Raw genomic sequence first — 27,105 nt, 5'->3', positions numbered from 1 at the left:
TGATACAAGACCTTTAAAAAATGCTCCAGGCATCACATGATCTTTGAGTACTGACAAAATAGCTAAACAACACTTACTAAACAAAAAAGTATCAATTTAAATATAAAAGATAGAGCTAGATAGACAGTATGGTGTAAAATTGCTTGCTGGCTAAACATGGGGAACTGAGTTCAGACTCTCAGCACCCATGCAAAAGTCAGATGTGCCAGGCCCCAGGTGAGACCCCAGCACTAGGGGAAGAGGCAGGTAGATCCTGGAATCTCATGAAGTCAGCAGTCAGTCTGACCAAGATGGTGAGCTCTAAGCTAGGTAAGAGACCCTGTCTCAAAAACCAAAAGGCAGTGGATGTCAATCTGACCTCCACACAGCAGTACACACAACACATGCAGGCATGCATGTGCTCGCGCGCACGCACACACACACACACACACACACACACACACACACACACACACACACACACACGAAAAGTAAAGAATAGAAAAGAAAAAATGAATATATAAAAGTTACTACTCAAAATGAGCATGGACCAAATACTGTTTTCATGCTTAGGAGAAGATTTTCCTCAAAGTCCAATTCCACCACTTGCTGTGTGACATTAATCAAGTCACTGCAAGCCTGGCTTCCTCACCTCCACAATTGCAGGCAATACATCACAGGATGTTGCGATTAAATGGGATCAAATATTTAAAAAGTACTTTGTCAGCTAAAAACAGGCCTGTTTTTTTCCTAGTCAAGATTTCTAATAAAGAATACATAAATTATGGGATAAAAAGACATGCACCCCTAGAAAAGATAAGATTGTCCTTCTAAAACGAGGTATTTTCTTTATATTTTGTTAGCATATTTTAAATTCCTCAGGACAAACCTAGTTATAATACATAAGGAGAAAATAGCACAATGTTTCCGTGCAATAGCAAATCAGGTCATGAAGTTTTCTAGAAAATTCAAATGCTTTCCAAGTTCATCCAGGTGTTTAAGGAACAACTAACCTAAAGATGTAATAGAGACATCAGTGTCAAGTGAGGGCTGAGTCAGACATTCGAGAGAATGAGAGAACCCTGAAAGATACATGCATTCTTACCAAGATGCTGAAGTATTATCTTTTTTCCCCTTTCCAACAGGCGTTAATTTTTACCAGCACAGTTACAATTAGAAGTAAGCAAAATCTGAAACCCTTTAAAGAGTGTTAAATTTTCAAGGTTCTTCAGACCTTCAACAAACTGCAGACAAGCATTTTGGACATCCCAAGGACATGAGCACAGCAAGGTGCTGGGGTGCTGTGCAAAGCACCACAGCATAACCAACAGATACTAAAGAGGAAACTGATCAGAAAAGATACAAGTCTCTCAAAATGACACATAAATCCTTTTACATTACAGATGTAAGCAAAGATTCAAGAGATGTCAGAAGGCAAGAGATCTGGAAACTGATTTGAAATGAGTATATGCATAAGAGGGAAGAGACGATGCAGAAGAGGCACCTTTCTTCCTGAATGACAACAGAGCACAGCTGTGCAGCCTGAAATACACACTCCTAAATCTCCTGTCAGAGTAAGTGGCAAAAGTATGCTGAAAAAAAAAAAATGGACACGTATACTACTTATAGTCCAAAGGGAAAGGTTACAGTGCCTTTATTTGATCTGCAGGCATATTCATTTCATCAATGATCCAATCACAGTTAAACAAACTTTTATTGGCCACCTTTTATATGCAAGGGACTACACGCCAGGAATATAAAAGAGCAAGATATGGCTTCCTGACTGCTTGTTCAAAGTCCAGCTCAGCTTCCTCGCTTTCATTATCAGTGAGTTAACACTGCCTTTGCTGTATTACTCGCATTCTGGCCAAATGGATTCCCTGAAAATAAATGTTAAATTTTAGAAAGTGTACTTACATTAAATATCTGGGGATTCTATCTTAACTCCCCCTGATTTCAAAGTGGAACTGCTACAGAAATAATTTGATGACAGTCAATTCCAGGCTGTAGGCTAAATATTTCCAGAACCTTTTAGTAACACATTTAGAGTTAATTAAATTAAATAGTAAAAACAAAAGCACTAGAAGCATAAGAACTTAATCATAAATATTAGAAATTCTTTTTCCAATATTATGATATGGGTATTTGGTGTTTCTAAATTATAAACCAGTATAGAGCGAAACAGAAAAGGGAGAGTTCCTTTAAAACTAGTCTAACATATAATTTCCAAGGTAAATCACTCAAATGCATCTCCCCAGGTTGATGATGAAACTTAAGTCAGTTTTTCTCAGATGCTTTTGGAAATAGTGCCTCTTCTGCTAGAAAAAGACCAAATATCCATGACTTCAAGGGATATTTCCATTAGCTCCAGTGTTCCTGTCTCAGCTGAACCTTGTATGACATGAAGAAGCAGAGAGAAGTCTTTGGTCCATTTTTTTTGTATGATTGACTGTTTAATACATGGCTTCCCACCCCCTGCTCCTCATTTAGATAAGTGTTCTTATATAATGAAGTTAGAAACCCAGAAGGGTATGGAAAATGAGTACACTGATCTCAGGATGAGTAACAGCCTGCTAGACTGTGTAATCTTCCATGCATAACCTTACATAAAGAAAGCAATAAATCTCACTCTATTCATAAAATAAAAGGACAATCAGGTTAAGGAAAGAATTCTATCTGGATTCAGTAATGACTATATAAATGAAAAATGAATTTAGTCTCCAACATCACTGTAACCACAACCAGCAATGCTGGGTACCCTATGGAAATTACTGGCAAGAACATCCAATGACAGTATGCATTACACAGCTAATTCTATAACACTAAAAATGTGAATTAATCTGCTCTTCATATAGTCTAAGACCAAATCATTCGGTTAATACTGTAGGAAAGGTAGAGACTTCTAAGTGACAAATTATCTTTGAGGAGACAAAATGATATGCTTTCTCACCTATTCCCTTGACTTAGTTCCTGAGCCCTCTCATGAAAGTTTACTTCCTGATTTAAACCAGTATATTCAACAGTTTTACTCAATCTCTAATCCTTGCCCAATGTTCAAGTTCTCAATGCCTTCTTTTTACTTCATGAGAACTCAAAATGTTGATGGTTCATCCATGGCTCACATATTCTTTACTCCTTATTCTAACTGTAGTTCACTCTCAGTGTATTCCATTCTTGCCAACTCAGGGACATTGCTTACAGCTTCTCTGCCCATGACAGTGTTTTCATTTATCCAAATTCAACAAGTTGTTCAAAGTCAGCTCACAAGCTATGTACTGTATCAGTCCTTACCTCATCTTGCCAAGTTTAATCATGTATTCATTTTTCTTCTTTGCTACATGCACTGTACATGAACTGCTTATATGTTATTTACATTTATCATATTCCTTATTAGACGATATTTTCCTTGAATTTCAAAGTATCAAGAATAATAAAATTCTGTAATTTATATCCAGTCAATTACAAACTCATCCAAGATGTGTCTTATGCCTCATATTTTCTCTAGTCTTTTACAGAGCTTCATTAATTTTATAAATTTATGCACAACACTACCAACTTATTAAACAGTTTAAAGATCTATTTGTACTTTTTTTCAGAAATCAGTGTGCATTTTCCCCAAATAATAGTGCTGTATCTGGTAATTTAGGAAAAGTCAAGTTGTATGCCAACATTAAAGTATTATTTAAATTAAATAATAATAAGGGACAGTGGAGAGATGAATCTCTGGACATCAAATTCATGTTCTCTCCCCTGCCTTTCCTGGGCATCATCGATCAATGAACTTGTTGCATCCTTGGACAAATTTTTTTCTTAACAGGGAGCATCTGAGTGAACTTGTGGAACAAAGTCAAGGACTCCCAATTGGAGTATTTCAATATGAGAATAAGATCTTTTATCTACAATTCTATCATTGTTTTAAATCTTGAAATAGTACCAATTTTTTTCATGAAATTAAATGGCATTGTATAACTGTTACATTGATAACAGAGAAACATGATGAAAGAAAAACAGCTTTAGCAACATTCTAGTAGAACACTTTATTCACAATCAAGACATATTAGGTTCAATCAAAATTTTCAGTCTATTTAGGACTAAATGTTTGCAAGTTCTCATGATATATCTTATTTCAGGAAGCTGCCCATTAGAATGCAAAATTAAAAGAAAAAGAATATGTGTCATGCCCCTCTAAATCAATAGCTATAATTAAAAGGTATACGGGTAGAAATGTCAATGTCTCATCACATTTTGTCATAGTCATAGTCTACAAGGAAGGAATAAATGGGGTTGAGCCTTCCTCAGGATGAACAAAGTTAGGAAGTTTGAGAGAGGTCAATTTCAGGCAGGAAAAGGTATGTTCCTAAAACAGAAGGGATGGCAGAAGATGAAAAAATGAAAAAAATTAACTATGTACTAAAGTATGTCCAAAGCGTAACAGTAGAAAGAACTGTAGAACAGAAAGAAAATGCACATATTTATGAGAAATGCCTTGCTAGACCAAAGAAAGAAATGAGCATAATCTTTAAAAAGCATTTTATAGAGAATTTAAATTTTAAAATAATCCCTGAATTCATGAGTTGATTCAACTACATCCCTTACCTGACAATTAAATTACTGAAAACTGAATAATCCTCAAAATAGATTTAGAAATCTACCAACAAATGCAATCATAATATTAGATAAGCTTTTCATTAATAGTTAAGAGCACATATTTTAATGTAAAAATGGTATCAGTATATTTGTGAGGTAGTAACTGTTTCAAAAATATGAACTTTTAAAATACACCTCATACAAAAGAAGGATTTGGATGTTGAAAAATTCCATGTAGACTATAATGGTCCCAGAGGACACGATGCAGGTGAGATTACAGGCCATTTAGGCATAACACAATTCCAAAGGCAGTAAGTGTAACCACACAGCTAGTCACTGCACATCCTTTGGCCCCCTGGGCAGAGGGAATCAATGATGCTAACACCTCAGATCCCTAGGGCAGAACCTCTGCTGTGAACTCATCTTGGGGAAAATCACTGCATACCAATTAAGTGTTTTAAAAAACCACTGGTCCAAAACACCACCACTTTACATGAATAGTTCACAATTTTAAACCATTACTCACTGAATAAATCACTGTTCAATGAATTTAAATAACCACATATAAATCAGCTTTCAAAGTGGAGATAAAAACAGTGTATCCCATGGGACACATATAACATAAGGCCATTCTGAGAATAGTCATTTATATCATAAATAATGTTATAGCAAAATACGTTTTATTTTACATAAAATACAGAGGTATAATATATCACTACAGGAGAAAGGAAGTTAGTTGCTCAGCAATATTCATTTCTTTTCCTTCCTTAGCAGTTCAACTTTTAGCTGGAAATACTTCAGCCCAGAAAGATCATGTTTTCTAGAAAGCTCAAGCTAAGTTAATTAACATTAACATGGCTAGTTAATGCTCATTCCAATGAGCAAAAGCAAAAGTGAAGTTTCCAATGGAGGGATAATCAAGGCTATTAAGATCCTGCAGATAAAAACAGCCCTCTAGGGAAAGTAAAGAGGATGGAGCCAACTCCCTACTCACTTCTTTGCACAGGCACACAATGCTGGGATTCAGAAAGCCCTTGACAGGACATAAATACACTTTGATTACATATTGCCACTTATTTTCAGTAATGTGTATGGGTATGTCATGCTGATGAAGAATGGTTAAGAGTATATGGTTTTCTTGGGTCTACCCAGCTGGGCAAATTCAATCCTCTGTGGTGTGTACTGAATGCAAATAATTAATATTAGTTTCTAGATTATTTGAATTGCTTTAAAATTAGATTACCTTTATATTATATTGGTAACTTGCAGGAACAGATGGAACAGAAGTTGTACATGATAATTTAGCACCATCCCCAGCATTATTAATTGAAATGAAAAGCTTATTATTTTCAGGTTAGTAACAAAGAAATCAAGGCAACTTATTAACTAACAGGAGGCCATTAGAAAAAGATGTACATCTCTTAAATTTCTGTCCAATGGCTTTAATTCTAAAATGCCAGTGTGGCCATATACTCCACAATGCAAAGACTATTTAAAGTTACTCACTAGAATAAAGTTAGAGAAATGGAATCAGTTCATAAGCCTTTGAAATTCATCCACTGATAAGAAATTCATGTATATGTCTCAGGGGCACATTCCCTACCTCCTGGCAATATTGAAGAGAAAGCAATGCTACACAGAAGGAACTGTCAGACAGCATTGCAGTGAGTAAGCACTGTTTCCTGCTGATACATTTATTATCTCTATTTACTGCTTGTATTTTTGTTTGCTTGCTTTTTTTGTTTTGTTTTGTTTTCATCCTGATTTAGTCAATATCTATTATTTTACTTTCTACACTGCTACTAAAGTTTAAATTTGTTCCTTCTAAGTATTTTCTTGGGGTACTCTCTCAGCCTAGATACAAGAGGGGGGGGGGAGGACCTAGGCCCTGCTCCAAATGATGTGACAGACTCTGATGATCCCTCATGGCAGGCCTCATTCTCCCTGCGGAGCAGAAAGGGAATGGGATAGGGGTCTGTGGGGGGTATGGGAGGGAGAGGGAACTGGGATTTATTTGTAAAACAAGATTTTTCTAATTTAAATAAAAATAAAAAGCATACAAAAAAGATTCATGAAAAATTGAACTAAATTATATGTAAATAAAACTCAATTTTGTGCCATAACAGCAGTACTTAAAAGCTAATAATGTCTTTCCCTTAAACTGCTACAGGAAGTCTGACTAGCAATCATGAACTCTGGATCTGACTTAGCTACCAAATGGGGAATGAGAAAGAGGATGAGTAAAAGGCTATTTATAGAAACTGTTGCTGTATAATAATATATGTAAATCATTTAAATACTACTTCCCCATCATAGGAAAGACATACGTCATCTTCCTTGCATATAAATGTTACTTTATCACTTTGATCTGCTCAAGGTAGCCTCAAATATGTAGCAATGGCATTCCATCCTAAGTAATGAAGAATAAAGGAACTCAACATGGAAAAAACACAGAGGAATAAAAGAGAGGGTCTCAAAAGAAAGGTGGTATAAAGTTGATGCTACAGATTCTTCCAAGAGTGAGCAAACCACCCTAGAGGGTTTCTTTTTTCCCTAAGACTGAACTGTTACCCACTATGCTATTAAAGGAATCCTGTGAGATGGCTCAGCATTGTTGCTCTTGCATAGTACATAAGTTTGGTTTCCAGCATGTACATGCTATTTCCTATCCCAAGATATCCGATGTCCTCTCCTGACCTCCATGGACACCAGACATGAAATTTGGTGCACGTACATACACACAGGCAAAAGACTAAGACATAAAATAAAATTTAAACTTAAAAAAATATTCACTACCTTATACATGAGACAATCTATTAAGAGTCATATAATGTTCTCTATGGTTTTCTCCAGGGAACAGGACACCAACTGGCTATCCAACAACAAATTGTCAGCCCAGACATTGCAGATAAGCAATATTACATAAAGAATGAGCAGGTTGTATTCACATACTTAGGAACACATACACACACATATATAACAATTAAGATTAAAAGAGGACATGAATTTGAAAGAGAGCAAGGAGAGGTATATGGAAGGGTTTAGAGGAAGGCAATGAACGTGGGCAAATCAATAATAAAACACAATAGGAAGAGTGATGAGAGAGTATAAGGGTGAAGGGAGAGTAATGTCTAAGACTCTACAGTGTAAGTTTTAAGTCTTGCCTTCTACCATCCCTTTGTGGGTTACTTGGACTCCTTGAGCCTAATGTTCCTTATCTGTAAAATGAAACCATAACAGTTCTTGCCCGATAGAGAACCTATGAGGCTTAAACAAGACAATCTATCATAACTGCTTGGAATAGGTATATTAAAATTCTCAGTGAACACTAGCTATTATTATTCAACTGTTAGCTAAATAATAATAAATAATAACTCTCTCACACAAGCATAAAAAAGAAAGAAAAATAAATTCAGAAGCTATTACTAAAGGTCTTTGGGAAGGAACAGTTGATACAAATTTGAAACCTCAGGTGACACTCTCCTGAAGACTCTCATGTATTAAAACTGATACATTTTATGAAATCTCTACAACTACCAACATGGTTATAAAAAGGATGATTACTGACATCTGTTTTTAGTTATGTATTCTTAGAATGAAGAGATCAGAATAAATCCTATGGACAGGAAGGTGTTTTTTGTTTTGTTTTTGTTTTTTTTTTTTAATTAATAGTCAAGCTCCTAAACTGCAAAGAATTCTTCTGGATCTCAAACTCCAGACAGTTTGCAATGGCTGTGCATAATTGTGGCAGACCTACATTTCCAAGTGACTGTTGTGACAAGAAATTTCCCTGTAAGCTTTCACAAGAACTGGATAACAGGAAGCTATCTAAACAGCAAATTTGCTTCAATGTACTTTAAACAAAAACAAAACAACAACAAAAACTTTCTGGGCATTTCCCATGTCATGGCATGATGGAAGGCAAGCCTTAATAGGAATCCTGTTATAAATATTTTCTCACCCCACATTTTGGGGAAGAATTAAGGCTTATGCCTATCCAGAATGTCTGATTTAATGAACTGACCTTCCTCGAAAGCAGCTAGGATGGTGCTAGCTCTCTGCCACCTTTAGAGCAAAAACAAATAATAATAATAATAATAATAATAATAATAATAATAATAATAATAATAATAATAAACAGCAAAACTAAAAACAAAAAGAATCACTCATATCATTTTGTGTAAGGTGTAACTCTCCCATGGAACCCTAAGTGATAAATACTACTTCTGGGAAACAGTTTTTCTTACTAAAGCAGCAACTCTTTTCTGGGTGCTGTTGTGCCAAAGATTATCAGTTCTTCTATGCAGTGTACGTTTTTAACTCACAAGTAATTGGAGCTGAAGTGTTGTTTTGTTTTGTGCAACACAAATGATGTGTATATTAATTCAGTGCCAGTAAATGAGGAGCTACCCTTTCCCTAGTAAATTTCCCATAGTTGTCTTTTTTCATCTATACTATTATTACCAGTAAAAATAAATAAATAAATAAATTAATTAATTAAGTGGATTTTTCCCCACTAAAAAGCAGTTTTGTTCTATGTCACTAATAAACTTCATGGCATTTTACTTTCTTTTAGACAGTGTCTTTTTTACTACTGAGCACAAAATGGCCTTAATATACTAGCCTTAGATTCATGCCTTCTTGCCTCAGCCTCCTGAGAGCCAGGGTTATGTGTATGTGTCAGATTCCAGGTAGTGGGAAGCTATCTGCAAGAATCATATTGTATGTTTGCTTGTTTTTTAAAAGTAGCAAGTAACCTCAAAGCATAATAATAGAAATGATCAGAATATACCACAAAGGAACCATGGGCCACATGAATGACAAGCTAGGTCCTTACCTGCAAATTTTGCAAAAGAGTAAAATCTAAATGCATCTGCCAGAGGTGTCTCTAAGCTACTTTTCATTTAGAGATCCACTGTGAATCTCATGTAATATTTCTTATTATTATGCATATTAAGTATGACTAAAACTCGATCTCTGCATTCATGTGTGTTTACACCCAGTTCTCTTCTAAATAATTCTTTGGAGGAAATGTATTATTATCTCTTGTGTCCCTCAAACCCTTCAAAGCTCTAGCTCACCGGAAGAGCTTAACCAACACTTGCAATGTTTCTTTACCTGAGAAACTGACAAAAAATTGCAAATGCATTCACTAATCTAATAGGCATTTACTGAGCACATGCTAGGTATGTGAACAGAGCTCAGCAACATATAAGGAAATACTGGTATTTATGAAACAGAACCTTACCCTAGAATAACATTACTTAAAAGCCCCTCAATATTATTAGCTCTGCATGTGGTCTAACATATTTCTCTAATCCTCATAAGCTCCCTCTTTATTAGCACCAAAAGGAAGGCAGAGAACTCACAGACAGCTTCTTGAAATTGCAGGGTTTAATGCTGTTTGTCAAGGATATTCCTACCTATTGCTCCAAATACAATTCAAGTGATTCATGTGTCCTATCACTGGCTACATATGAATAACTACTAGATTCCAAATTATTTTAATCATTGATTTCTGCCTTTGACCATGAGGTTCTAATTACAGACAAAGCCATTGTCATCATTTTGTATACAAACACCTTGTCATTATTTAATATTAACAAATCAGAAAAACTATGACTCTTACCAACAGAGTCCTGCTTTAGCAGTTTCTAAACTCAGACTGTAACCAAACATACAAAATAAAATATCATTAAAATAACAAGCACAAAAGGGGTTTATTCCCATTCTTTAAAGCAACAGTCTACCTTGTGATAATATTTTATAGAATACATAACAAAATAGAGTGAGTTATAATCATTTTATATAATGTCATGGGCAAAATACATTAGGCACTTAAATCAGTATCTACTATCTACCTTATAGCAAGATGTATATATGATTATAACTTAGGTTGTAGAACTTCACTGATGCTTTCTTTTCAGTATAAGGCTATTGTACTAAGTCTATTTTTAAATCACCGTTTTGACTTGTAGATATTTTGCTCCCTTTATTTTCACTTGACAAGTTAGATGCATGTTGTTGAATCACCTACCCCATATAGACAGCTGAGTAAACTCAGCACTGAACATTTCAATAGGCAGAACTTCAATTTGCTTGTCCACTCTGTCAAGCCTATTTAGTTTGTAAGTCTACTACTTGACTTCTGTTGGTGTATGATAAAGAAAATATTTATTTCAAAAGGCACATATTATCTTCAAGGCTCCTATTAAGGGATAAGTCATAGAAAAAGAGTGCAATTAATTGTTTAAAATATTATTTCACTCTTGTATTCTGATATATTCTGGTGTGTGCTTGTGTGTGTGTGTGTGTGTGTGTGTGGTGTGTGTGTGTGTGTGTGTGTGTGTGTGTGTGTGTGTGTGTTGTGTGATCCCATGTGAACATGTGGTATGTGGGGCCAGGGTCAATGCCAGGTGTCTTTTTCAGATTGCCTTTTCTTTTTTAAACATGATGACTCACCAAAATGAAGCTCACCAGTTGCCTACACTGGTTTCTCCTGTCTTCCTCCCAACAGTGGGGTTGAAGATAAACACTTTTGTGGATAGCTTTTTAACTTGGATGCAGATTCACACTGCTGTGGATGGCTTTTTAACTTGGATGTACCCAAATTTAGATCCTCATGCTTGTGCAGCACAGACTTTACTGACTGAGCCATCTCCCCACTTCTACTACACAACAAGTCAGTTTACTATGTCTATCATGTAGGTGCAGGCATGGAACTTAGATGTAATGCCTGGAAACCAGTGCCTATCATGCTGAGAAAACTCACCAGCCCTGTACCACAGGTCCTAACACTACTGTAACATTAGTCAGTCACAGTGTTGTAAGAATAAAATTCTATCTGATATACACCGTGATGTGAAGGTATTAGAAATCATTTTTCTGTATTTAAAATAGTATATGTTTGTTAGGATAATATTTTAAATTATAAAATTACTTTCTCATTACTCCTGAGAATTGGAGTCTATGGTTTTTACAATTAAAATGAAAGTACGGCTTTGGTTATGAAAACAAATAATCCTGGACCTAGACAGAAGGGCCAGCATCTACCACAGGTAGAGAAGAAATAAGTTATAACCATGTTGTGTTTTGGAATAACATTATTTAGAAAGCTACACTGTCCAAAAGCAGGGCTTGTGTGGTTCTATTTACACCATGATTATCAACTGACAAAATTCATTACAAAATAATTCACCTCAAGTACTATGCTCTATTAAATTAAAAATTTGTCTGCCAGGTTCTTTCAACAATATTCTAAGGTTTATCAGAACTCTTGGAAGGAAATTAATATGAAAGAAATGATTAAAATTTCACAACAACTAGGGCTTTGTTTTCAAGATGTAAGTAGCCTATCCTTTAACTCTTCAAGTTAAAGAAAATTTGGCAATATATAAACCTGGAGTAACAATACATGTTTTTAACATTTAAAAATATTTGATTTACTTTGGGTGTGCCTAGGGCACACTTGAGTCAGTAACTATAAATTTTTATTCCCCCAAGAAATATTATGGAATTAGGGCCATTGGGAATTTTTCTCTTCTAGTAATCATTAATCTGACACCCATGCCACAAGAGTGAGCCCCCCTGACACAGCCAGGCATGCCAGGACCCAGAGGCTGGATGGCCCAGACACCTTGGATAGAACTAAACATGACTGGTAGAAAAAAATGTCAGTGTTATGATGACTAAAGATATTCTGCTATACTCATACATTGGTGCCTAGCCCAATTGTCATCAGAGATAACTCATCCAGCATATGATGGAAACAGATACAGACCCACAGCCAAACATTAGGCAGAGCTTGGGAATCCTGCTGAAGAGAGGGAGAAAGGATTGTAGAAGCCAGAGGGTCAAAAAACATCATAAGTAAAACCACAGAATCAACTAACCTGGGATCATGGGAGCTCACAGAGCCTGAACCATCAACCATGGAGCCTGTAAGCAACTGACCCAGGCCCTCAAATATATAAAGACAGTTGTGTAGCTAGATCTTCCTGTGGAACTCCTAACACTGGGAGCAGGGGCTGTCTCTGACTCTTTGGCTGGCTTTTGGGACACTATTCCTCATACTAGGTTGCCTTCCCCAGCCTTAATACAAGGGGAAGTGCTTAAGTTACTGCAATTTGCTATGCCATGTTTTGTTGATATCCAACAGAGGCCTGCCATTGTTTTTAAGAGTAAAGGAGGAAGAGGATTGTGGGAGGAAGCAGAAGGAGATCAGGGAAGCAAAACTGGAGTTGGGATGTAAAATAAGTAAATATTTTAAAAGAAATAAATAATATGAAATAATCTGAAAACTCAATCTATGGTATCTTAACAGTGACATGGAAAATGCACTAGTATGATGTTAAACCCACAAAAATAAAGCTAGCCACTCAGCAGAACTTATCTTCTCTATTTTACAACAAAATTGTTCTTCTTACTTCAGAGATAAAGGAGTTGTAGTTCAAGAAACTTAAATAAGTTCACAATGATGGACAACTAATTAACAGTGAAAGCATTAAAGCTCATGTTGGCCTGCATCAGTTTATTCTCACTCTAGTACCAAGTAACATCAGTTCATACAGAGATTTTTTTTTTAAATCAGATGCTACTAAGGGGAAATAAGAAACATTAAGAGTAAGAAAACAAAACAAAGAAAAATAGGGAAATTCATGACAAATCCATTAACATTTAATAAAATCCCAGATGTCCACCATTTCCACATTTAATAAGTGGCACTATGTTTAAAAAGAGAGCCAGAGACACATATTTGATGACAGCAGGTTATCCATGTATCTGTTTAGCTAATCCCTCATGCAGCCAAGGCATCTGTACTATATAGGCTGACAACGAATATGCATCTGTTGATAGTTAATGGATGGTTGAAGTGAGTAGAGTTAGGTAAAAAGGGTAGAAGAGAGCTAGTGGTGAATGCCTTTTCTTTTCTCTTCACAAATGAGGCCCTGCACTGCAATCCTGGAGGGCTAGATCACATGTGAGGTTACTGAAAGCTTCATGCACTAAGGTATCTTATTCTGCACCCTCCCCATCCAGCAATCTTTCATATGGAGGCCCTCAGCAAACATTGTTTAAAAGAGATAAACTAAGTCAATGATTTATATGTAAGTGACTGAACATTTTCTTCTATAAAAAGTATCCAAGTCAAAAGCCTCAGGAAGAGAACCTTCAGCATACAGCTCAGTGAGCATTGATTGCAAGCTAGAAAATCTACAGTAAGACATAATGTGAGGATAAAAACAGACAGAGAGTGGATGGGAACTACTGAAGTCATGAAACTACAGCATTTAGTATCCAAACAAGAACTACTGAGAAAGATGCACTTTCTAATAAAACAGAAACTGCTCAGCATGACAAAGGTTAGAATGAACTAGAATGTCAGCCATAGTAGAAAAAAAGGGAAAGTCCCTTGCTCTGTGTCATGGTTGAGAGCCTTGTACATGGTGACATTAATGAATTACTATAGAAATGATGGAAAAAGGAAAAGAAATAATGAGGTAGAGAGGAAATAGCAATGCCCCTAAACCCTGTGTAGGATGGATTTTTGTTGTTGCTGTTGTTATTGCTGTTACAACTCCATCATCCAGTAGCTGATGGAAGCAGAAGCAGAAACCCACAGCTAAAACACTGAGCTGAACTCCTGGAATCCAGCTGCAGAGAAGGAGGAATGATGAGCAAAGGGGTCAAGACCAGGCTGGAGAAACCCACAGAAACAGCTGACCTGAACAAGGGAAGCTCATGGACACCAGACTGATAGCCAGGAAACCAGTATAGGACTGACCCAGAATGTGGATGTCAGTTAGGAGGCCTGGGCAATCTATGGAGCCTCTGGTAGTGGATCAGTATTTATCCCTAGTAAACTTTGGGAGCCAATTCCACACAGAGGGATCCTCTCTCAGCCTAGACATGTGGGGGTTAGGCCCTTCTCCAAATGATATGACAGACTTTGAAGATCCCCCATGGAAGGCCTCACCCTCCCTGGGGAACAGAAAGGGGATGGGATAGGGAGTCAGTGGAAGCAGGGTAGGAGGAAACGGAGAGGGAATTGGGATTGAAATGTAACACAAGCTTGTTTCTAATGTATATAAAAAACAATTTAATTAAAAAACAAAGACCTAACTATTCTACCCAGCATTGTGTAATGAGGCTGTGTAACCTACTAAGCATGCCTACTGTTCAGCTCCAGAAGCCAAGGGCATAAGTACTACAGTGAACTTCCTGGGACCCTCACAGAAAAAGCTCATTATGATCCCTGTTTATTCCCAGTTGTTCATGATTAACATGTCACAGAACTCCCAAATTTCAGTTAATATGATTAGTAGTGTTTGCCCTCATCAGACTTAAGCTTCTTTAGAACAAAACTAATCTGTTTCCCTAAATCCTGTGTTACTGAATAAACAAATGATTTCAAATCTTCTAAGTTTTATTTTCTGGCTTAATTACAATAATCAAAATTATACCTGGAGGCTGTTTTTACTATTTAAAGCAAGCACTATGCATTTCTGTGTGTGTGTGTGTGTGTGTGTGTGTGTGTGTGTGTGTGTGTGTGTGTATATACATACATATATATATATATATGTATATATGTGATATATATATATATGTATGTATATATGTGCACACTCTATGACACAGGTAACCTCAGGAAATCCATTGGCACTTTAAAATATGTAATATTAATCTAGTGGAAAGAATGTATAAGGATATACATGTTAGCCTGTAACTCGAAAGCCTAGTTTCACACAAACTTTTCAGTCTGAATATGAATACACTGGACCTGTGTTGATGGGTAAGTCTGGATTTCTTCACCTAATTACGAAGCCTGTGTGGACTGCCACAACCTGGAACCTTCAGTTTCCAGGAAGCCTATGTGATTATTAACCGTGATTGTCTATCTGATGGGATTTAGAATCATAAAATGCAAACAAGCCTCTTGACAAGATCTCTGTATGGAATTCTCCATTAGGTTACTTGGGCTGGGAAGATCCACTCTAAGTAGGAAATGGCACCACTGCATAGGCTGAGGTTTCAGATTGTACAGAAATGGAGAAATTAAGCTGAGTTCAAGCATTCACCTCTCTGCTTCCTGACAGCAGAATCAATGTGGCCAGCTCCCTCAAACTGCTGACACCAGGCCATTCCCACCAGGATGGGTGCCATTCTCAAACTATGAGTCACAACAAACCCTTACTTCTAGAAGCTGCTTTTGTCAGATATTTTGCCACGCCAACAAGAAAAGTCACTACTTCACCCTATTATTGAAGAAGCCCTGATAGAAGGTGTGCTGTGCTCCCTTCCTTGAATGCCCAGAGTTCCAAGATTAAGGACATAATTATGAGTTGTGCCACTGTGGTTAATGGTTTCCTCTGGGTCTATGACTATAAGTGACCTAAGTCCCTTTCCCCTTTTTGAATCATACAGATTGCTTTGTTATTCTAGAGGAGTTTCTCTCCTTTTCTGACAGTTAAACTGAAAAGAAGTTGTGCCTCTTTACCACCTTCAGCATATCTCTTTTTACTATATAGTTGTTTTACTCTTACATGGGTTTGGGAATAAAATAACTGAGATATTTAGAAGATATACAATGAAAGCAAATTATGTGAAAGGGGCTTATTGTGGGTCAGAGACATCAATTTCAATTCCTGAACATGGTAGCATTTATTCCAGTCTTTCAAATATTTTTAGATTTACTTTCTACTTCTTAATTGTAATTCAAATAAGTCTCTGAAAAAGGCTTGTTATTTTGACTTAGTATGAGAAATATACTTAAGCTCTAGGTTATTATCCACTAAATGTTATTTAAAAACACAAGCTTGCCTTTATAGAATACATAATGTATTTATTGAAATAATAATGTCAAGTGCCATAGAACACTATGGTAATATTTTTATTCTTGTATAAAATGCTCCATAGTTTGTAAATATAAATATTGCAATGGATCTACAACTAATGCTTCTAATATTGACAAAATCATCATCATTTTTTTATAATGAAGAACACTTGGTCTAGAAAGGCCATGTGAACTTTCTATCCTCATGAAAATTGAAAGCAGTTCTTGGTGGCAGACCTGAGGTTCACACTCCTGGATCTGGATCTCAGGCTCCCCTCTCCCTTATATTACACAGGTCAGGCAGTATCGATTAATGACAGCTAGTCTACAAAGGCTAAATGTCGGAGAAAAATAACAGCAGCCTTTCCTGCACACATTAACTTCTCAGTATGGCATGTATTTAGCATTTGTTTCTCAGGCCTAAAGGGTTCTGGAAGTTAGATACACTGGTCACCAGTGCTGTATCTACCTGCAACGACTCAAGTGTGAATTGTTTACGCTGAGAATTTACATCCTCCAGCAAACTCCAGTCATTGCAGGGATAATCTCACCTCTAATCAGCCAGAAACACTGTCATCAGGGACATCCAGAGTATTTCACCCAGTTGTCCTGAACCACTATTTTCTATTACTAGTCAGCCTAATTACTCTGCTGGTATTGATTATTCTGACTTAACACCTTACTGTCATTCAAACTCAAATTTCACCATAAAATATTTACTATCCTGGAAAGGTAATACATTCAGTTGTTCTCAGTGCTTACCATATTCCAATAAACAAATTCAGTTGCCTTTCCTTTTGCTACAACTGCATTCAAGTGTTAAAAATATGGTCTTTTTGTGAAAGGGACAGTGCAGCTGGCAGTTGGAAGCCTGAGACAATGCAAAGTTACTTGACAGAGGTTGCTACAGTGGGATTATTGGCTACATGGCTCTGACTAGCAGTGACAGAAGGGAGAGGAGATAGGGAGACAGTTTACATACATGTAAGGGAGGAAGCTGTTGAAAGGAAAATTAATATCTCGAACATAAAGGTCAAATACAGGCAGAAATATGACTAAGATTAGCTTCATTTTGATTAGTTTTGTTTTAATTTGAAATATGACTAAGATTAGTTGTGTTTTAAAGAGAAACCTGAATTTCTATGAAAGATTTAAAGTGATAAATTATTAGTAGCAGGTTAAGACATTCTGTTAATGTCTGTCTGCTTGACACACCAAGTACAAATAACTATTAATGAAACCACTAATGTATGAGGAGTATTTATTTATGTTTCTCTAACAAAAATGGCATTGTATCAGATTCACTGGGTGTGCTTTGTCCAGTCTGATTTTCTCATTAGAAATTCTTTGCATGATTAAATGCTAAGTACACAGCTGTGTAAAGCCTCAACTGGTAGTAACCAGTAGTGCCTAATACTGCCTTCTTAAAGAGATAACAAATTACTCAAATATTGGATGTACAACACTGAGGTCCCAATCATCTGAAAGAAGTGGTGTTATCAATGTAAGTAGAGATTACATATACAATATGCAAATAAAGCTAAAGTAGAACTTTTCGCCTCTGTTGAAAATTTCTGTAGCATAAATAGAATATAACTCCTGATTAAGACCTTCCTCTGTTGCCATCACAAGTAGACTAAGTCACAGCATGAGTTACATCAGATCCTAATTTGAAAAACATTCAAATTTATTTCTAAGCAAATCTAGTGGGATGAACTATATCATTTATATTAAAACATTATTATTACTTTGAAAAATGAAAGTAGGGGTCTTTAGCATTCCATCAAAAGGGGAAAAAAAGCCATACACAGTCTAGTAGAGAAGTGAATTCATTTATCTTTACCTTTCTTGTTTCTAATGGCAATCACTTCTCAACTGTTAAATACACCATCTTTAAAACAGAAAAGGGATCCAAATTATAGATCACATTCATTACTACATAAAAATATAAAAATTGCATAGACATGCCTTATTTACTTAAAGCTATACTGAAATAACTATAAGAAAAATAAAATAGGCATGAGAAATTAACCAAAATGAAATTAGGTTTTTAAAAGCTTGAAACATTTCCCTATATTCTGAAATTTAACTTAAAAAGTAAAACTACAAATATTTTACAAAATCTATTCAAAAAAGCATCCATTATACAAAGATGATACATACGTTATAAAAAGATGACAAAATTGCATATATGGTTCAATATTTAAGAAGAATGATATTTATTTTATTTATTATATGCTGAACATCTGATTTTTGATAAACAATCCAAATTTATATAATGGAACAAAGAGAACATCTTCAACAAATGGTGCTGGCATAACTGGTTGCAGATATGTAGAAGATTGCGGTTAGACCTAAGCCTATGGCCTAGTACAAAACTTAAGTCAAAATGGATCAAAGACTTCAACATAAATCCAGCTACACTGAACCTATTAGAAGACAAAGTGGGAAATACCCTTGAATTAATTGGTACAGGAGACAGCTTCCTGAACATTACACCAGTAGCACAGACACTGAGGTCAACAATTGATAAATGGGACCTCCTAAAACTGAGAAGCTTCTGTAAGGCAAAGGAGACAGTCAGCAAGACAAAATGGCAGCCGACAGACTGAGAAAAGATATTCACCAACTCCACATCTGACAGAGGGCTGATCTCCAAAATATACAAAGAACTCAAGAAGCTAGTCTCCAAAACACCAAAGAATCCAATTAAAAATTGGGGTACAGAACTAAATAGACAATTCTCAATAGAGGAATCTAAAATGACTGAAAGACACATAAGAAAGTGTTCAATATCCTTAGCTATCAGGGAAATGCAAATCAAAACAACTGAGATACCATCTTACTCCTGTCAGAATGGCCAAAATCAAAAACATCAATGACAGTTCATTGACAGCTGGAGAGGATGTGGAGAAAGGGGAACACTTCTCCACTGCTGGTGGGAGTGCCAACTTGTACAGCCACTCTGGAAGTCAGTATGGTGACCCCTCAAGAAAATGGGAATGAGTCTACTACAAGATCCAGCAATTCCACTCTTAGGCATATACCCAAAAGAAGCACATTCATATAACAAGGACTTCTGTTCAACCATGTTCATAGTAGCATTATTTGTAATAGCCAGAAACTGGAAGCAACCTAGATGCCCCTCAACCGAAGAATGGATAGAGAAAATGAGGTACATTTACACAATGGAGTACTACTCAGCAGACAAAAAAAAAAAAAAAATGGAATCTTGAAATTTGCAGGAAAATGGATGGAACTGTAAGAAACCATTCTGAGGGAGGTAATCCAATCGCAAAAAAACAAACACGGTATGTACTCAGTCATATGCGGATTTTAGACATAGAGTAAAGGATTACAAGCCTACAATCCACACTGCCAAAGAAGCTAATAAACAAGGAGGACCCTAAGAGAGACCTACATGGTTCCCTGGAGAAGGGGAAAGGGTCAAGATCTCCTGAGCAAATTGGGAGCACGGGAAGAGGGGGGAGGGAGCTAGGAGAATGAGAAGGGAAGAAGAGGAGGGATGCAGAGGACATGAAGGAGCAGAAAGGTTGAATCAGGGGAAGAATAGAAGATAACAAGAATGGAGATACCATAATAGAGGGAGACATTTTTGGTTTACAGAGAAATCAGGCAGTAGGGAAATGTCTGGGGATCTACAAAGATGACACCAGCTAACAATCTAAGCAATAGAGGAGAGGCTACCTTAAATGTCCTCCCCTGATAATGATATTGATGACTAACTTATATGCCATCTTATACCCTTCATCCAGCAGCTGGTGGAAGTAGAAGCAGACACCCACAACTAATCACTGAACTTAACTGGAACCCAGATGCAGAGAAGGTCTAGTGAAGAGCAAAGTGGTCCAGACCGGGGTGGTGAAACCCACAGAAACAGTTGACCTGAACATCAGGGAACTCTTGCTCCCCAGACTGTAGCTGGAATACCAGCGTGGGACTGATCCAGACTCCAGGAACATGGGTTTCTGTGAGGAAACCTCGGAAATCTACGGGACCTCCTATAGAAGTTCAGTTCTTATCCCTAGCATAGGTGTGGACTTTGGGAGCCCATTTCACATAGAGGGATACTCCCTGAGCCAAGACACACGGGGGTGGGCCTAGGCCCTATCCCAAAGGATACAATAGTCTCTGATGACACCCTATGGAAGGCCTCACCATCCAGGGGGAGCAGAAAGGATATGTGATAGATAGGGTTTTAGTTGGGGGAGGATGGTAGTGTGGGACAGAAGGGAGAAGGGAACTGGGATTGTCAGGTAAAACAATCCTGTTTCTAAATCAAATAAAAAAAAAGTTGAAAAAAGAAAGCAGCCTATCTACATCCAAAATTTTCCTGATGGTATAAATTTATATAAAGAATTAAGAGACGCAAAAAAAAAAGTACCAAGACAAAAAAAAAATCATACAAAAAACAAGGAGACTTTTAAGTTACCTAACTATTCCTAGGCATGGAGCCTACCCTGAAGTGTGATTTAGGTATAACCATTCAAGAAAACTGATTTTCTTTTTCCAAGCAGGTATAATTTGCAAATACATTCTTGGTTATAGGTGGGACTTGGTGTCCACTCCTCCTTGTCAGTGATGGGATTTTGTCTGGTTTGAGCCTGTGAAGATCCTGTGTGTGTGTCACTGTGTGAGTACATCCTGAATCTGACTGGAAAAAATGTAAAGAACAGACTTGAATTCATTGGCACAGGAAAGGATTTTCTGAACAGGACCCCAGTAGCACAGGCATTAAGACTAGCAATCAATAAATTGGATCTTTGGAAGTTCAAACGCTTTGGCACAGCAAAGTTTACCAACATTTGAACAGAAAACCAGCCTAGTGAAAGGAGGGGGAATTCTTTATAATTTACATCTGACAGAGTTTTTTTTTTCTTTTTATCTAAAATACACAAAGAACTAAAAAAAGAAAAACTCATCATCAAGAAAGCAAACAATGTAATTCAAAAATGGTGTATTGAACTTAACCAAGAGAGACTTCTCAAAAGATGAAACACAAATGGCTGAAAAGCATTTAAAGAACTGTTCAACATCCTTAGTCACCAGGGAAATACAAATAAAAACTATTTTGAGATTTCTTCTTACCCCAGTTAGAAGGCCAAGATCAATAAAACAAATGATAGCATATGCTGAATTTAATCAGTGACAGCAAACTGGTATAGCCACCCTGGAAATTAATGTGGAGGTTCTTAAAAAAGCTAAAAAATCAATCGACCTCAAGATTCACCTATAACACTGTTGGGCAAATGCTCAAAGGACTCTACATCTTACCATAGAGACACTTGCCCAACCATGTCCATTGCTGCTGTCTTCATAAGAAGCAGACATTGGAATCAACCTAGATGTCTTTCAACTAATGAATGATAATTTTTAATAAGCAAATGTCATTCCTAATTATTGTTTATATATTATATATATACACATATATATAACTAAAGTTTCATTAATATACAAATTATAAAGCAGTGTTTTTCCATTCCCTGATCATTTACATGATCTTTTATGAACTACTGAAGGTGTGCATGGTTTTGACTTTGCAAACAAAACTCCACCAGAAATAAGAATGCATGTAAGGGGCTCAAAATGTTCTCTTTCACATTTTATCTACAGTGAATGAAACTTTTAAAATATGGACAGATAAGTGGAAAGAGGAATTAGAAAAGACGAAAGTGATCAGCTGGAAATGGGGTAACTATGGGCTGAGACAGAGTTATTGCATATACTACATATGAAAATGTCATAAAGAAACCGTTTTGTTGCCGGCAGTGGTGGCACACGCCTTTAATCCAAGCACTCTGAAGGCAGAGGCTGGTGGATCTCAATAAGTTCAAGGCTAGCCTGGTCTACAAGGGGAGTTCCAGGACAGCCAGGACTGTTACACAGAAAAACTCTTGTCTTGAAGTCCCCCTTAAAAAAAAAAAAGAAAGAAAAAAGAAACTGTCTTGTACATATCATAAGCTAAGAAAAACAGACAAAACAATGGTTCAACCCTCACTATCAAATCATTTACAATTTGATTACAAATAAACCAGGCCTAGATGAGGCATCTCAGCAGGTAATGCCATCTGCTGCCCACCCTGTGACTTGAGCTTAATCACATCTTAATCACAGGGATCTACACAGTGGAAAGGGAGAAATAACTCTTGAAAGTTGTCCTCTTACCTTTACATATACACCACAGCACATGGATATATTTTCACACATGAACACACACATATACATAATTGTGCAATTAAAATAAATGAAATAAAATAATTCAATCTAGAATGATAGCTGATTTCATCACTCATTATTCTTTCTAGAAAATTAAAAAAAACTGAACTCAGTGTTTTCTTAAAGAGGAATATAAATGAAATGTTTAACTATTATAAAATGGACCTTTCTCTAATTGTGCACAAATCTATTCCATTCTAAAAGGTATTTATTCAGCAGTTGCTATAGTCATTGAATTATAAAATCAGGTCAATGTATTTCAGTAAGGTTACTTTACCATATTATGGATTCATTCAAAGGATTTTTTTAAAAAGCAGAAAATAACAGGAAAATAGTTATTTATGAATGATATTTGGTTGTCCTCTTGTACCTGAACATAATAATTCTCTCAAGTCCCCAAGTCAAAAACAAACCAAAGGAGACACTACAGTTAAATGTCAATGGCCCCTTTAACAGGAAGTTCTCCTTAATCTAGAAGAGCATTTTGGGAATAGGAAGACATGCTTATTTGTCTTGCTCTTATAACACTTTCACTTCTCATACCACTTTCCATAACATATACTCTATTAGCCAAGTAATTAACTGACTTCTGACTGAATTCTGAAATCTCGTAATAAAAAATGACTGCAACAAATAGCTACATATGCTGCTCTACAAAATATATTTTGGCAAGGCAGATATGCCAGTTCATACCTATCTTCCCAGCATTCAAGAGACTGAGGCAGGAGGATCACAACTTTGAGGCCACTCAAGGCTACTACACAGTAGGTTATATGCCAACTATCCTTTCTTAAAAAACAACAACGCCGGGCGTTGGTGGCACACACCTTTAATCCCAGCACTCAGGAGGTAGAGGTAGGTGGATCTCTGTGAGTTCAAGGCCAGCCTGGTCTCCAGAGCCAGTGCCAGGATAGGCTCCAAAGCCACACATAGAAACCCTGTCTCGAAAAACCAAAAAAAAAAAAAACAAACAAAAAAACAAACAAACAAACAAAAAAAACCAACAACAAAAAACAAAAAAACAAAAACCTACATCACAACAACCAGACAAACAATAACAACCTGGACACAGAGCCAAAAGTAAATACCTGTAAATGAAAACAAGGGGAAGGATTAAATGTCATTGGTTTTAAGGATGTCAGTTTGATGGTCTGGTTAATCTTTGGGGCCTCTGGTAGTGTATCAGTATTTATACCTAGTACACGAATGGACTTTGGGAGCCTACTTCACATAGAGGACATTCTCTCAGCCTAGAAGCAAGGGGGGAGGCCCTAGGCCCTGCTCCAAATGATATAACAGACTTTAAAGATTCTCCCATGGAAGGCCCCACCCTCTCTGGGGAGCAGAAAGGAGATGGGATGGGGACTGGTGGGGGGCAGGGGAGGAGGGGAGGGAGAGGTAACTGGGATTGACATTTAAAACAAGCTTGTTTCTAATTTAAATTTTAAAAAAGGAAAAAAAAATGTCATTGGTTCTGAGGTATCATCAACATGGCTTAACTCTGTCTTAACATAAGAGTTGACAATTCAGTGTCATTATTTTAGTTTCAGAAAATGGAATTTAAGGTCACAAGCTTAAACAATACAGTAAACAAAGCATGAAATAAATGGTTTTTAGTTCTTGACAGGTAGATACATATATACAGAGTTTGGTACATCCTAAAGCAAAGAAAATCTGTATCTTCCAGAAATAATATTTCATCATAGAATCATTAAATAATTCACAGATTATTTAGGTTGTATGAAGCGAAAGAACTGGTTCTCAAAGAGCAGCTTGTCAGTCTGACCAATAGCTTTGCATCAGCAGGGAATTTGAATGATTGTTTTGGTCATCGAAGACTTAGTAAGTTGCCTATACTACTGTACTGACATGAACCTCACAGGATTCTGACTGACCAACACTAAGTGTTAATGAGAAGATAAAGAGTACAAAATTAATATAAATTATTTTATATATATAAATATAAATTAGTGTTTCCAGGTTTTCTGGATTGGGGATTTCAGAGCTTGAATATAACGGGATGGCATCATGAATCCACATGAAATTTACCTCTGCTCCCTCAGGACTGCGAATCATAGAAACATGAAAATAAATGTGTGGAGCCAGCTGAGATTGGCTAAGGTTAATTCTCATCATCTACAGTAGCTAGTGCAGCTGTGCCCTTGACACTCCAGTGACTTCATCAATTCAATTTGCTAACACTGCACCACACATGAAGCCAGCGATTTTTGTGCATCCATGTCTCTTGGACTATACCAAGGTATTTCATAAGTATCACTCCAATGGGTCTATCACAAAAGTCTCACATCTACATTCCAGTCACTTGATTACACTCATAAGAAAATAGTACCCAGAGATCATTTTTCATGTTAATACCTAAAGAAGACAATCTGCATTTTCTCTTCATTGAGGGCCTGACAGACTTTTTGATTTAGTGCCCACAGTGGAAATCAACCATTTGTGCAGGTGGCTATTTTCAGAAATGAGAGAAAATAAAATTATATAAGCTTTACTACTGTTGTAAATACTAAGCTACCATGAAGTCAGAAAACTTTTTTAATATATGCATAAATGACTCATGGAAATTTAGGTTTAATTAAAACAAAACAGGATGGAATAAAGATTTAAAGAACAACGGATTTCCTAATTGTTCAACTAGCAAAAACAAAAATGCAGGTTTGAGAAGCCAGAAATTTTTAGAGTACCATTAATTCTGTCTTTGAAATGAAACCGCTACAGCATGCTTTTCTTAAAATGTTACACTTGTTATTAATTTAAATTAGTTTCCTATTTTAAAATCAATACTTATTTCTACTGTAGGATGGAAACGTTCTAGTCATTATGAATTCCCAAAGGAGTACCTTTATTTTCTGTTTTTACTGAGTTTACAAAACAGAGTGCTCTGCATACTATTTGAGAATAGTGTTTAATCAAAAGCAAAATAAATTATGCTTCTTGAAACTAAACAGCTAAGTATATTCAACTCATAGACAACAGTTATTTCTTTAAAATCTGTTTCCCATTCAATCTGTTGTCTACAAAAGACAGAGAGCCTCTTGATACTATAGATATGCTTACCCAAAGCAGATGGATTCCAGGGAGGTGAAGGATCCACAAATAAAAAGGACTAATCAGCTATGGGTTCTTAAAGTGATACTAACCAATACTTTTTCTTTCAAAAATAAAAGTTGACCCTTATATTTAAAAAAAAAAATAACCAAGGAGTTCAGCAAACCTTACTTCTGGCAGTGGGCTGGCTGGCTTTGTGAGGATTCCTCCAACGTATACAACATTAGGCAGGGTGGGTCTTGGAAACTCCAGTGCTACGTCAGTACACAACATCCATAGGCTGGACCCATGAACCAAATCATACATGGACTTCGAAGGCAGCAGGTTGTACTTCTGCATTATCCTCTCATATTTGGGAAGAACCAGAAAGCTAACCCCTATTCTGGAAATGAGGTAAACACCAGTATTTTTCATCCTTTCCAGGAAGTTCATGCGATCTGTGAGGAGTGAGTTAAACTCTGGTACATAAGCTAAAGGAGCAGGTGCTCCTACTTCAGCAGGATACCAAAGGCCAGTAGAAAATACAGCATATTTAACTCCTAAAAGATGAGCGATCACAAATCCACACATATCATTTGGGTCCACAAGTAGCAGGTCAAACTTTTCTTTTTTCAAACCCTGGATTAGGGCTTGGTTGCCAACTATCATGTCACAATTCTTAGTATAGTGATCCAGTATGTCAACCAGTTCAACTGCTGTCAATTGCCCAGAGAAAATATTCCGCATTTTAGACTGCAGGAAAGCATCTGAGGTGGTACTGTTGAAGATCCCTGGGTATCGCTGGAGGCTGTAGTGATTAGATGGGGCAATGTCTCTGCCTTCTGAAAGAAGGAACACAGTGTGGTGGCCTCTCTCATGCAACGCTGATGCTAGCGTCTTGAAAATGTACAAATGGCTTTCAAACATAATTGGCGGCACGATGATGATTTTGGCAGCCCTTGCTATTCCAACAGCACTCCATAGGAGCATGAAATATGTAGTGTAAGACTTCATAGCTGCAAAGACAACCAGAAAATGACTTAAAATGGTATAGACATCTAGCCACTCAAAACAATCACAAAAATTGTATTTTCCAAAATATATGATGATCAGAGTCTTTTAAAAAGTAGCCTAATACATGTTGCAAAGAAGAAAGTTATTATTTAAGTAGAGAATTGGAAGAAAGTGACACACAATATATATTAAGACCAATCCAAAAATACAATATTTAATCAGTAAATAAGAACTTTTGAACACAGTAACTTCTGCAAGGCCTAGAGACAAGTGATAACACTTCTTTGAACACTATCTATGAAACAGTATTAAAATTTCTTATTTTTAATACATGTCAATGTTAATTCTAGGAAGAATTTTTAATTTTCACATACATCACTACACAATTGCTACTTAAATTATTTTAA

The 27,105-nt window shown here is 36.5% G+C and overlaps 1 protein-coding gene across 1 annotated transcript in view; it reads right to left on the bottom strand.

The window, feature by feature from the left end:
- Positions 1 to 26,698, bottom strand: part of LOC100772408 (2-hydroxyacylsphingosine 1-beta-galactosyltransferase) — a 42,220-nt gene extending 15,522 nt beyond the window's left edge. Inside the window, exon 1 of the mRNA XM_035450360.1 lies at positions 25,877 to 26,698. Coding sequence (XP_035306251.1) covers positions 25,877 to 26,698 — 822 coding nt within the window. The remainder of the gene's footprint in view (positions 1 to 25,876) is intronic.
- Positions 26,699 to 27,105: the final 407 nt, after the last annotated feature.

The sequence above is a fragment of the Cricetulus griseus genome (assembly GCF_003668045.3).
Source record: "Cricetulus griseus strain 17A/GY chromosome 1 unlocalized genomic scaffold, alternate assembly CriGri-PICRH-1.0 chr1_0, whole genome shotgun sequence".
Classification (NCBI taxonomy): Eukaryota; Metazoa; Chordata; class Mammalia; order Rodentia; family Cricetidae; genus Cricetulus; species Cricetulus griseus.
This window is presented reverse-complemented; position numbering and strand designations above follow the sequence as displayed.